Below are 12,544 nucleotides of genomic sequence, written 5' to 3' on the forward strand. Positions count from 1 at the left end.
GTGGCTGATCTGTGTACTTTATCAGCAGGTTTAACTGGTGCATGGAAACAGGTTGATGAGCTGCTGCTGGACTGGTGGAGCCTGTGGGTGAATTTAAATACAAGAAATCAAACAAACCAAACTGCTCCCTACCAATTTGCCTCAGAAATATCTGAGTCCAGTTCCACCCCCACTGTGGTAGTTGAGAGATGGTTCTGACCCAACTGAAGTAGTATAACATACACCTGTATCTACATTAATATCCACACAACAAAGACAGGCACTTGAAAAGCCTTGTGTTTGCAAACTTTATTTTGGTTAGGGGGAATGTTTGTGCAAGACATTTTATTCCTGAAGGTTAGGTAAAACTGGAATATCACATTTTCACAAAGTAGAAGAAGTAAGCCCCCCTCCACCACCGTTCACAACACGACCGTCTCTGGTGATCAGAGACCGTCACAGTAATCAGAGAAAAAGAAATCTAGAGAGAGCTGTTGCATACCTGTGCCCCGCTAAGTATTGCCATCTGAGTCAGCGAACATGACGAGCTACAATGTGCTTAACTAGATCACATTTTACACTGTGTTCGACGGGATGCCAGCACTAAAAAAACAAAGCTTTTGTTTAGAACCACATCGGGATCTTGGTTGGAGGAGAAAACTGGGGTGTAACGTGCAGACAGGAACCTCTCAATCTAGATTTGTTTTATGCTCGGTTCACATCTTTACACTTTACTTCACAAGAGTTTCTTTAACCGTCCAAATGAGGACAGCAGCTCTCCTTTACGTCACCAGGTTGTTGCTTATTACCGTTAGAACACAAGTTCCCAAAACAAGCTTGCCGAGGCTTTTAGCCGGGTGGTCGGAGAGGGACGCTTGGTCACTTTGGTCAGTGAGTCAGCAGCAAACAGTTCACACATCCCGACAGTGTCTAGGAGTCGTGGCACACTTCAGGACTTCAGTCCATGACACAGTATCAGTAGTTACACTAAGTAGCTTGGTCCCCCATCAGAGATTAACTTCGTGCACCTTTGTCAGCGCGCACACCTGTGTGCAAGTACCCAAGCTTAACAAACACACACACACACACACACACACACCCACACAGCCACTCACACATTTCTCCATACTAAGCCCAGTGGAGGCACTTCATATGAAACTGTAGAACCTGACTGAGTCGGGCTGTAGCGAGGCAGTTCAGCATTAACAGGACAGCTCTGATAATTTAGTGTTTTCACTCAGGCCATTTAACGCTCGGGAAGCCAAACGGGCTCGGAAGGTCTTCAGACTAACTCACTTTGAATACTGGTCAGTTATCATGTAATCTCCAAACACGGCTGCTATAACAAACAGCCACGTTTACCAGCATCTGACTGGTGGCAAGCTTCGCCCTGCGCCCATCAATAAATATTTCACCAATACAGCCCACACATCATTACTATTCATACACGCATACACACAAATCATACTAGTGTGTGTTAAGATTAAATTCAATAGCAGCTTAAAGGGGCAGGCACATCAAAAATGAGAGCCAGGAAAAACATAAACTGCCATCAAGTATGAAGACCGAACTCCAGAAAAGCTACGGTTTGCATCTCAGCCGTCTTTCTTCGTCTCGTCTCGTGATTCTTTCTCCCTTTTGACCTGCGCTGTGTTCCGACGGCGACTCAGAGGGGAAAAAGCTCGCTGCTGTGAAAGACTTTCTGCTTAAAGCACGGATGCAAACCTCCTATTTGCCTTCGAGCGCAGACTCTCAGGTTACACCGTCTGCGTCACCTATGGCACCTAATGTGAAAAACACCTATGGCTTCAGGATGCAGTGGTCCAAAAAATAAATTAAGAAACTATATCAGGTTATTTATTAAGTAGAACAACTAAAACACAGTTTAAATACCTTAAAATAACTGCTACAGCCCTGTTCTAAATACCTATTACTTCTGCTAAATACTATATCTTACTCTTAAAATCATTTTAAATCCATTTGAGACAGTAGGATGGTGATTTACCAACAGGCATGGTGTAGCATTGTTACCTTAATAATTCCATTTAAGGCAATCTCATCCAGTCCGCTGCCTGTGCATCTTCACACTGCCCAATGATATGACAGTAGGTTTCAAACAAACAACAGCTCAGGGAAAAGAAAAAAAAAATACTCACAATGAAGCCATACTTTAGTCGGGATCCTGGCAAAGAAAGTGGTAGAATAGAACTACTGTGGCATTTAAGGCTTTTTCCAGAAGGCTTTAGGATAGAAGAGCAACGTGAGCCCAGACATTAACCAGGACAAGAGGAGGAGGACAAGCTACACACATGTAGCAAAGCACAACCGTCCTGCTTCTTTATAGGGAGCGGAAATACAACACGGTAACACGGTGGGGGGGCGACGCCGGTGATTAGTAGATGAACATCCCACCACAAGCCACACAGAACAACATCCACACCACATCAGCTGCATTACAGTAGTAAAGTGGTGATAAAATGTGTCGGAGGGGAAACGCAGCATCTTTTCCCTGCTTGCATTACCTGAACTACTTGCATGCTTGCAAGTGATCAATTTGCTTTTCACATACCGACACACACACACACCATTTTAGTAATAATAATAACAATAATAATAATAATAATAATAATAATGGGATGCTATTCTGTTTCACATTAGCTATAGACAAGTAAGGGCTAATGGAGTTTCGGCTCCTTCTGCCAAGCATGACATTTCAAATTAAGTTTCTACAATTCAAGTAGGACGATCTACAGTAATACAACGAAAAAAAGAAAAAAAAACTTAATAAAATAACTACTCAAAAAACAACTCTTGAAATATTACACACAAGAGGGCACTTAAAAACTAGGTGAATCTCAGAAATGGAGAGTGTTTCTGTTTTTGCTAGTGCTGGCTTCATCTCATTTCTAACCTCAAACCCAATTCTCCACAGTGATCGCTGTGTTTGAACAACTCGACACCTACCCAGACCCCCCGACGGTGCAGTTCAGAACTCCTGTTTGTATTCCTGAAAGAACAAGTGTACGCCTCAAACTACGGGAAAGAGCTCCTGGGGCTAAAACTTTATCAACAGTCGTATTAATTGCATATACATGTAACCTTCTTATTCAAATGGATCACAAACTTGTGAAAATGATAAATAATTGCAAATCAAAACACTACACGAGGACATCCTAAATCTTGCCTTTGGGCAGTTGTAAGGCCACAAATGCCGATAGAAGTTGTTCCATGTCAACCCATGAAAAGCACTGTGACAATCGTAAGGCAAGCACACTCTCAGCTGCAAACGAACATTTCAGAACACCGTATATACACGAACAAAGAGCAGCACATCCATGCCAGTGACGAAAAGAGTGGACAACAATCTCAAAAAACCCTTCATCTGCAACAAAGGTATGACATGGCTTAAGACCTGAGGAATACTTTGAAACATCCCAACCTGGTGGGCCTCCAAACTGAGCTCTGAAGCAATAAAATCTAATTGATCACTTGCAAGATCTTAAAGAACTAAACATGTATGTTGAAAGTAGCAGAACACAGCACATGGGGATAAGAGCGAACTTTAGCGGTAGCCTGGGTGGTGAGTGTGGACGCCTCCACTGTTGCTGGGCTCCTGAACTTGGCCCATGGCTGACCTGTGCATCTTCTCCATCACATCCATGTTCTGCTCCTGGAAGCTGGGCATCTGGAAGTCCCCTCCTAAGAAATCCACAGTGGGCATCAGCTTAGTCTGCCCAGCTGGACCCTCCTTCCCTGGCCGGTACTTGGCCCCTGGGATGCGGTCTGTGGAGGCAGCAGCCTGCCCTCCCTGGAAGACCACCGGCAGGTCCTGAGGGCCAGATCCATTGTTACCTGCTGTGGTTGGGATGCTGCTCCACGGCGGCTGCATGTAGTGGCCATTAATGTAAGGCATAGATCCTACTGGGCAGTTAACAGGGGACGAAGGCTGTGGTTTTTCTGCAGGATGTTTCAGAGGAAAGCCCTGTGCTGTGTTTGGTAGCTTGTGGGGATAACTGAGGTTTCGTGAGGGGAAAGAGCACTCAGCTGGAGGCTCCATTCTTGGGTTCTTGCAGGGATGAGCCCCCTCAGGAGGCTGCTGCATGTGGGCCAGTTGATGCTGCGCCCAGGAGCGCTGCTGCTGCAGCTGCTGTAGCTGTTGTAGATGTTGCTGCTGCTGTATCTGCTGCTGCTGTTTCTGCTGATGTAAATGGTGCTGAAGCTGCTGCTGCTGCTGCTGCTGCAGTTGGACCTTCTCAGCGTCTGTGTGAAAGGCAGGGATACTGCTAGCAGCAGCAACACTGGGCTGTGAATGGAGAGCAGCACTGGGAGTCTGAGCTGTTGCCTTGTCTGGGGGTCCCACCATGAGGCAGCCGGGCATGTTGCCCAGAGCCGGGTGGTGAGAGGACACCCTGGAGCTGGCGTTGATCAGCAGGTTGCGGCTGATGGGGCTGGGGTTAGCGATCTGGCCCTCACAGACGGAGGTGGAGCCCATGCCGGCCCGAGCCTGGCACAGCTGATTGATTTGGTGCACGATGCTGCTCAGGTCACCCGGCCGGTTCTGATGCAGGCTGGCTGCCATGGACAGTGGGATGGTGGAGGTAGATACAGTTACATTTGGTGGAGCGTCTGCGTCAGGGAGCTTCCGGGGCCCGTATGGTCCAGGAGGAGGCTGCTGGAGGCTGTTGGGCATGTTAGGAGGTCCTGCAGCTCCGGGCTGGGGGAGGTTCTGGGAGCCCACCAGCCCCTGGGTGTGCTGCAGGCTCGGAAGCTGAGCTCCATCAGGTAGGTGGCGCAGATCCTGAGTCACTCCTTGTTGTGTGAGTAAAGCTTGTGGAGGAGCCGTCTGATGCTTTAGTGTCTGCAGATGAGAAAGATGCTGCTGTGGTATGACTGATGGGCAGGACTGGCCCTGCTGTTGCTGTTGTTGTTGCTGTTGTTGTTGCTGTTGTTGTTGCTGTTGTTGTTGCTGTTGCAGAGCCTGGCTGTGCGGCAGACTCTGCTGCCTCTGGACTCCTTGTGGATGAGCCAATCTTTGCTGTTGCGAGGTCTGAACCTGTGACAGGCTCTGCTGCCGCTGCACAGCTTGTGAATGAGCCATGTTTCTTTGCTGTAGAGCCTGTGGATGAGGCTGCTGTAAAGCCATTGGGTGAGTCATACTCTGCTGCTGTAGCGCCTGTGGGTGAACCATTCCCTGCTTCTGGGCTGCAGGCTGAGGCGGGCCCTGCAGGTGAGGAGCGGGCTGAGGAAGGTTTAAAGTGCTTTGAGTGGCGTACGGCCCGCTGTGAGGGTTCATGACTGCCTTGTGTAGCTGTCGAGCGCGGCTACCGTCCGACTGCTTGATGACGCCTTTGACGGGCGCACGGAGGACGGCCAGCAGGCCTCCACTGGCGCTGACCTGAGAGGGGTAAGGACTGTGGCGCTGGCTGGACGAGGAGGTGTCGAGCCCGTTGACTGTGCGGCGAATGTGCTTCCTTTGAGGTACTTTGACACTGTTGGGGAAGATCTGGATGGTCAAAGGGTTGTTGGCAACTTTCTTAGCATAGGCATCCAACTCTGCTGGGGTTGGATAGCTGGCAGATCTCATCTTCTGTGTAGTTTCCCCTGCAAGATGAAGAGCGTCAGACAAGCAGCACTGACTGGGATTTCACATTAATTCCCAGCTAATACACTGAGCTGTGCTGTAACGCTACACTGTGTGACTGTGTGTCCTTCAGCAGGAGCTCCATCTGCTGCAGACGCCTCACAAATCCTGCAGTCATTGCAGCAAACATGGCAACAAAACCTCACATCTCCTCCTTCAATGTTTGGCAACAAATGCATGGTGTAATTAATAATGAGCATTAGAGGAGCAAGCAGCTGGCATCTGATGTGGACTTTTTTTTGTTTGTTTTTGAATGTTTGTTTTGAACATTTCAACATATAAAAAAACGAATAATTGATTCAAAAAGGAGTGAGAAGAAGTCAAAGCTTATCTAATCCCACCCCTTGTCCTGACATAATGACTGCAAATCTATTCATTCTGCTTCTTCAAAATACTACCGTTTATAAACAACAATAATGACAATAATAATAATGTACATGATTTAGAATAAATATACACCGATATGTCTGTTTACATTCATACAAAAGGACCTAACAGCAGCAAAACACAACAGAAAGAAAAGACCCAACTAATAATATGCATGAATAAATAAATAAAGAAACCAGTCATTATTAACAGTAAGCTGTGCACACCCAGTGACTGTCACACCCCCACTTCATCTCTGTATGCTTTAAAAACATTATCTCTAAACTGCTGCATGTTGGGACGTTGTTTTATCTCCTCCCCCAAACTGTTCCAGAGTTTTAACCCACAGAATGAAACAGGATCTTTTTCTGTTCGCACAGATTTTGTTTATTTTGAAGTTTGAACTTCTCAATCCCTAAACAATCTCTGTAAATTTTGTTGCAAAACATTATTTTTAGCTTTGAACATGATTTGTGCAGTTTGGAATTTGACTATATGTGTAAATTTGAATAGTTTTGACTGTTTTTCTGTAACTTACTCTTTACAAAGAAGCATCATCATGTACTTTTCTACAGCAGGGTTTCTACGGTCTGTAATAATGACCTAATGTTGCACAATAACACTTTGGACTCACATAAATCTTTGCACATGACGGTTAATGATCCTGAAAACCTCAAAGTGTGCATTAAACTGCGTGATCAACACACAACCTGATTCCTAATGCTCATTAATACATTAACTCAAAGGAAATAGAAGCGCAGCATGCTGGAGGAGAGCACTCACATTTCTGAAGTCCAGTGTTCATCTGCGTACGGGAAAGAAGTGTGATGGTTGGGTCACCTGATGCTGGCAGACAGGCCAGCATGTCACTATTCCACTAATGCAGCATGGGACGCCTTCTCCAGTCCTCACCATACTGGAGACAAACAGAGCAGGTGCAAGTCAGCCGCTGACAGACGCTTACAGTGGTGTGAAATGACTTCTGCTATCACCCATTTTTGCATCCAGTTCAGCTTGACCTTTTGCAAATGGCAGCTTGTAATAAAGTGACATCATGGCTGTGTAAAAGCTGGCTGTGTACACACTGCAGCCAGCAGAGCGCAGATGGAAAAAGCCTCTATTTCTTCCTCCTTCAACAAAGCAGCGCATACACGCAGCATGACGGCGAGCTGGAAGCCAACCAGCCATCTTCTCCAAACTCAGGAGGCCCAGCCAACAGCAGAGCAGAAAAAGCTCAATTTCTTCAACTGAACATGTTTATAAGGTCATAAAACCTGCAGCCAAATCAAAAAGGAAGCACGGGGCTAGAACCCAGACACATTTAATACAGAAAGACCAACAGGTTTGTCGACTTCCTGCTTATAATGGGAGCAAAATCTGGAAATTTATTATAAAGAGTGGATCACTAGAATAAATCAAACGTATGGATTTCATCAGCAGCAGTGAACAAACAATGAATCGTCGTCTGAAAATCAGCGATGAATCTGCAAAATAGTGAGGAAACCATGAGAAAATGTATTTACTGGTCAGACTTGGAATTAGAAAACAGAGTCACTGGTTGCCAGCTGACACAACATTCACATTTCCACATGTAAAATCTAAGTTTTGTGTAATTTCTCCTCAATCATATGACCAGTAAAATGTGTTGAAATAGTGAAAAGTTCCTGTTGCAAGCCTTATTTTACTCAAAAGTCAGACTTTCAGTCTACTGTAACGTAAGTCATCACAACTGAAGAGGCTGTAACTGGAGACGGTTTAGTATTTTGCTTTAAACAGCTGTGATTTGGTTTGAGCCGTGACCAACCCAGTGTCCAAATACCATCCTGGATCTCTTTAGCAGGAAAGTTAAGAATCAAGCATGAATAATCAACATTAAATATAACTTGTTTGTGATTGTCATTATAAAATTCAGTGTTTCTGTGATCAGTCATGGCTCCTGACTCTGTTTATAGAAACCACCAGTTTTAAGTTAGCCGACAGGAAAATGTTTCCAGTCAGCTGTGTGTAGTGAGTTATGACTGAACAGTTACTAGTCTTCAAAGTGAAATTTGAAATAAAGCAATTAGTAAATCTCAAAGGCTCCCTCTAATCCAGGGCTAAAACTGTCGTGACAATAATTTTATAAATTCACGACCTCCTCTTGTGTGACGATCCAGCTTTTGATGGCGTCTCATGTGGAAATGCTGCAACAAATGTTTTAAAAGTAGCGAGTATGAACTGGAGCTTGACTTTACAAAAATTATATTAAATCACAATTAGACATTTTACCCAAATGGTTCAGATTTTAAATAGAACAAACAATTAATCAGCAAAGTAGCCAGCTGATCAATGGACAATGAAAATAATCATTTGTTTTAGCCCTTCTGTAGATTTTCGTCTCCTTAAGGCTTCTGATTTAACCCTCCTGCTGTCCTCACTTATGGGTACCAAAAAAATATTGTTCCCTTGTCTGAAAAAAAATCCAAAAATTCAGCAAAAAAAAAATAAAAAATTCCCCAAATTTATTTAAAAAATTGCAAAATCTTCAGGAAGAAAATTCCCAAAATTCCTTAAAAGTTTCCCTTAGAAGTTTTTTTTTTTTTTAAAAAAGTCCCCAAATTTGGCAAGAAAGAAATTTTTTTAAAAGAAGAATAAATAAAAATTGTAAATATTTTCAAAAAGTGAATAAAAGTCTTCCGAAAAAAAATCTTAAAAAAATATCTAAAGTGATTACATATGTATCAGTAAAAGTTCTAATATTTTCTTTAAGAACATTCAGAAAAAAAAAATCAACCAAAATCCAGTGAACTTCACTGGATTTTGGTTGATTTTTTTTCTGTATGTTCTTAAAGAAATATTTTTTTAAAACACTTCTTTTTTCCCCACCAAAAAAAATTCAAAAATTTCCCAAAAATGTTGAAAGTTTTCACTGTGAAAATGTATTTTTTTCTCCACATTTTCAAACTTTGAAATGGGTCAACTTGACCCGCAGGACAACATGAGGGTTAAGAAAAACATCTGACTGCAATTTTTCTCAAAGACTCTGTGATTTGATTTGCAACATAATTTCATAAATCCGCAATATGTATTGTTAAAACATGTGATGGAGAATTACGTCATGAGACAATATCAAAAGTGACTTTCACACAGTAACTGTTGTAGCTCATCGACGCTGCTGCTTCTCTTCATCACCTTAAAGCTGCTGCTGTTGTTGGACATCGTGTAATATTGTACAAAGGTTTTGTAGGAGCCAATGAGTGCTTTATATTATAAATAGGAACTGAGCTTTGTCTGGGCAGATGTTCCGCCCGGAAGGAAAAACAGTTTTGACCGCCGAAGAAGCCAGTAATAATGAATTGTTTGTTTTAGATAAAGACTGTTGAACTACAATTATTTGGAGCAATAAAAGCACAGATTATTGGAACCGCAAGCATTTGTCTGGGCTCTCTTCATCAGGTGCGGTAAAGTTTGTAGGTGCGTTAACTTTTTAAATCCTGGTGAAGCACCTCAGGGGCTTCAAGCATTGGCTTAGCCTCTACAGGTTTTATTTATTGTTTATCTTAACTTTATGTTCATCTCAGTTTCATGTTTACCTTAGCTTTATGTCTACCATCATCTTCTTCCCTTTATCCTCATTCATTAAACACATACAGCAGTGGAAAAAAGTTTTCGGACACCCCATGCATTTGTGAAATATTGCTTTAAGAATCACTCTCAGGTTTTCAAGTGCAATTTCTTTCAGTACAATCACAGCCAAAATACTAAACAAATCTTAAAAAAATATTAAAAATTTAAAACTGATTGGTTCCACAAAAATAAGAAACTTTGAGTATTGGGTCATTTTGGTAGAACTTAGTTTTGTTAGTTTTTCTTGTAAACGCTAAAAAAATATCATTCATATTTGTTTGTGTCTGTCTAATGCAGCCACACCTTTTGAAACACAACAAAGATTTTTCCACAAACATTTCACAATAACATTTGAGATTGTGTAGAATTTTAAAGGTGTCTGAAAACTTGTTTACACCACTGTATGTATGTGTGTACATATATATATATATATATACACACACACACACACACACACACACACACACACACACACACACACACACACACACACACACACACACACACACACACACACACACAACCGTTCAAAAGTTTGGTCACTTAGAAATGTCCTTACTTTTGAAAGAAAAGCATTTTTTTTCCAATGAAGATAACAATAAATGAATGATAAATCCAGTGTTAATGTGGTAAATGACTATTGTAGCTGGAAACGGCTGATTTTTAATGGAATATCTCCATAGAGGTACAGAGGAACATTTCCAGCAACCATCACTCCTGTGTTCTAATGCTACATTGTGTTAGCTAATGGTGTTGAAAGGCTCATTGATGATTAGAAAACCCTTGTGCGATTATGATAGCACATGGATAAAAGTGTGAAATTGTCTGAGTGACACCCAACTTTTGAATGGTAGTGTATATACATATCTATATCTATATTTTTAAATGTCAGACTACGAACCCAGACCTGTGAAAGTGTTCTTATCACATGGTCAGAATGACAGCTAAAGTTGAGTCTGATAAGGTCGTCATGAATTTGTAAAATCACTGACATAAGAGTTTAACTCATCGCTGGCTCAGATGCACTGTGTAATATCTATCCTCAGACTTTCCAATTTACTAACTGAATCATTTCCTCCACTGAAGGGACGCTGGGATGTTTCAGTGATTCACTAATTGCAGATTCATCATTCATTCGCAGACAGTCTGTGATTCATCACTTGTTCACTTCCACTGTTCAAACAGTTGAGTCTGACCTTAAAGAGGTTCAATCTTCACGACTGGGTTTCCTGCAGCTTCCTAGATTAGTGTTTATGTGAGCATAAATTCAGCAGGACGCAGAGGAGTGACAGTTTGAAGGAGAAAGGAAGCAGAGATCCTCGTTAAATCACACTCAATAATGTGACCTTTCAAACACAGTCCACGCTAACTTCATGGAGCTCTGACGTCGCTCTCACATCTTTAAACACACATATATTAAAAAGCGTCTTAGAGCGGGGAAGGTGAACTTTCAGACAGACAGCCTGTAGCTAGGTGACGTTAGCCATCTGTCTAGCAATCCAGCCTTAATCTGCTGTAGTCCCAAACAGCTAGCTAACGTCAGGATCGATTTAATAAACGGAGCCGGACTGTTCCAGAAACCGAGCCGCCCCGCAAGGCCACCGGGCCTCTTTAACGGGCACCAAAACAGACGAAATGACGCCGTTTTAGTGAGGTTATCTCGAGTGAAGCACCACAATAAATAAGGAGCTTCTTTGTGCTGATGGTGAGCAGGCCAGCTGGTTAGCAAACTTTAGCTCCTCACTGACGGAAGCCGCCGCCGCAAGGTTCAACCGGGCCGGATGATACTTACTCCTCGCGAATCTAGGAGTACGGAAGCTTCATTTTGTGGAGATACAACGTTGGTTTCGATTAAAAAATGAAGAGACCATCCCCGGTGTGTTGCTGCTCCGTGCTGCTGTCTGGTTACGGCAGCAACATCTGCCGGGCATGCGCAAAGAAAGGACCCCGATTCTGCATGTAGGTATCGACGGTGAACGCCTGCCCACAATACATAACAAATTGGATGTTATGAGGTTTTTGTTTTGTTTTGTTTTGTTTTTTAAAAACAACAACAACAAAAAAAACAGCTTTGTCACTATTTGACTTGGTAATTTTCCAGCTTTTTAAAGTTATGTTAGTGTTAGTTTTCCCCAGAACTCAGATGTGTTTTTCCTCCTAAAATGTTCTGAGGCTCAGAAATGATGGAAAAAGTCCATTAAATAATGATAAATATGGACCCACCTCTATGGACTTCAAGGACGTCGAAGTCTCCAGTTCTGAATGTTCTAAGTAAGACTAAATTTAAATGCTGGAAGCAAGAAAGAACTTTACAGTTGTCGGTTGGTATGCTCTTGAACTTTCTACAGGGAAGGTTCTCCTTTCTTGCTTCCAGTCTTTAAGTTTAGTCTCACTTAGTCTCAGTAGGTAAATATACCACAAAAAGACACAAAATCTCCACAAAAAGATGTAAGATTCCCACAAACATGCAAAATCTCCACCAAAAGAGTACCTACCGACAACTTTACAGCTGTCGGTAGGTATACTCTTGAACTTTCTACAGGGGACGTTCTCCTCTATGGACTTCAAGGAACAAGCATATCTAACTTTCTACAGGGGTCCAGGACCTGGAACTCTGTAGAGGTAGAACTCTGATCATTTATAAAGTTACTGGACATGAAGAACCAGGTGGCGTTTTGTGGTAATTTTGACTCTTTTGATGAGGATTTTGTATGTTTGTGGACATCTTACATCTTTTTGTGGAGATTTTCTGTTTTTTTGTGGTATATTTACCTATTGAGACTAAGCGAGACTAAACTTAAAGACTGGAAGCAAGAAAGGAGAACCTTCCCTGTAGAAAGTTCCAGAGTACACCTACCGATAACTGTAAAGTTGCTGGTAGGTATACTTTTGAACTTTCTTCAGGGGACATAAATTAAAATTTACAGATATAATTTATAATTAGGATTAAAC

At 42.5% G+C, this 12,544-nt stretch overlaps 1 protein-coding gene across 1 annotated transcript; it reads right to left on the reverse strand.

Annotated features, from left to right (window-relative positions):
* Positions 1-273: 273 nt before the first annotated feature.
* LOC111579451 (protein FAM222B-like) lies at positions 274-11,529 on the reverse strand. Its single transcript, XM_023286752.2, has 3 exons — positions 11,385-11,529; positions 6,770-6,902; positions 274-5,580 (listed from the first exon to the last, which is right to left on the reverse strand). Exons 2-3 carry the CDS (start codon positions 6,849-6,851, stop codon positions 3,542-3,544), a joined length of 2,121 nt encoding a protein of 706 aa, XP_023142520.2. The 5' UTR covers positions 6,852-6,902; positions 11,385-11,529; the 3' UTR covers positions 274-3,541.
* Between the last annotated feature and the right edge of the window lie 1,015 nt (positions 11,530-12,544).

This window comes from Amphiprion ocellaris, chromosome 7, assembly GCF_022539595.1.
Source record: "Amphiprion ocellaris isolate individual 3 ecotype Okinawa chromosome 7, ASM2253959v1, whole genome shotgun sequence".
NCBI classification, from domain to species: Eukaryota; Metazoa; Chordata; class Actinopteri; family Pomacentridae; genus Amphiprion; species Amphiprion ocellaris.

What these genes read in the sequence shown, in the direction of transcription:
- LOC111579451 (XM_023286752.2), bottom strand. Translation starts at nt 6,851, where the DNA reads ATGCTGGCCTGTCTGCCAGCATCAGGTGACCCAACCATCACACTTCTT. An exon ending in GAACACTGGACTTCAGAAAT is followed by an intron (nt 5,581 to 6,769) that starts GTGAGTGCTCTC and finishes TTCATCTTGCAG; the next exon opens with GGGAAACTACACAGAAGATG.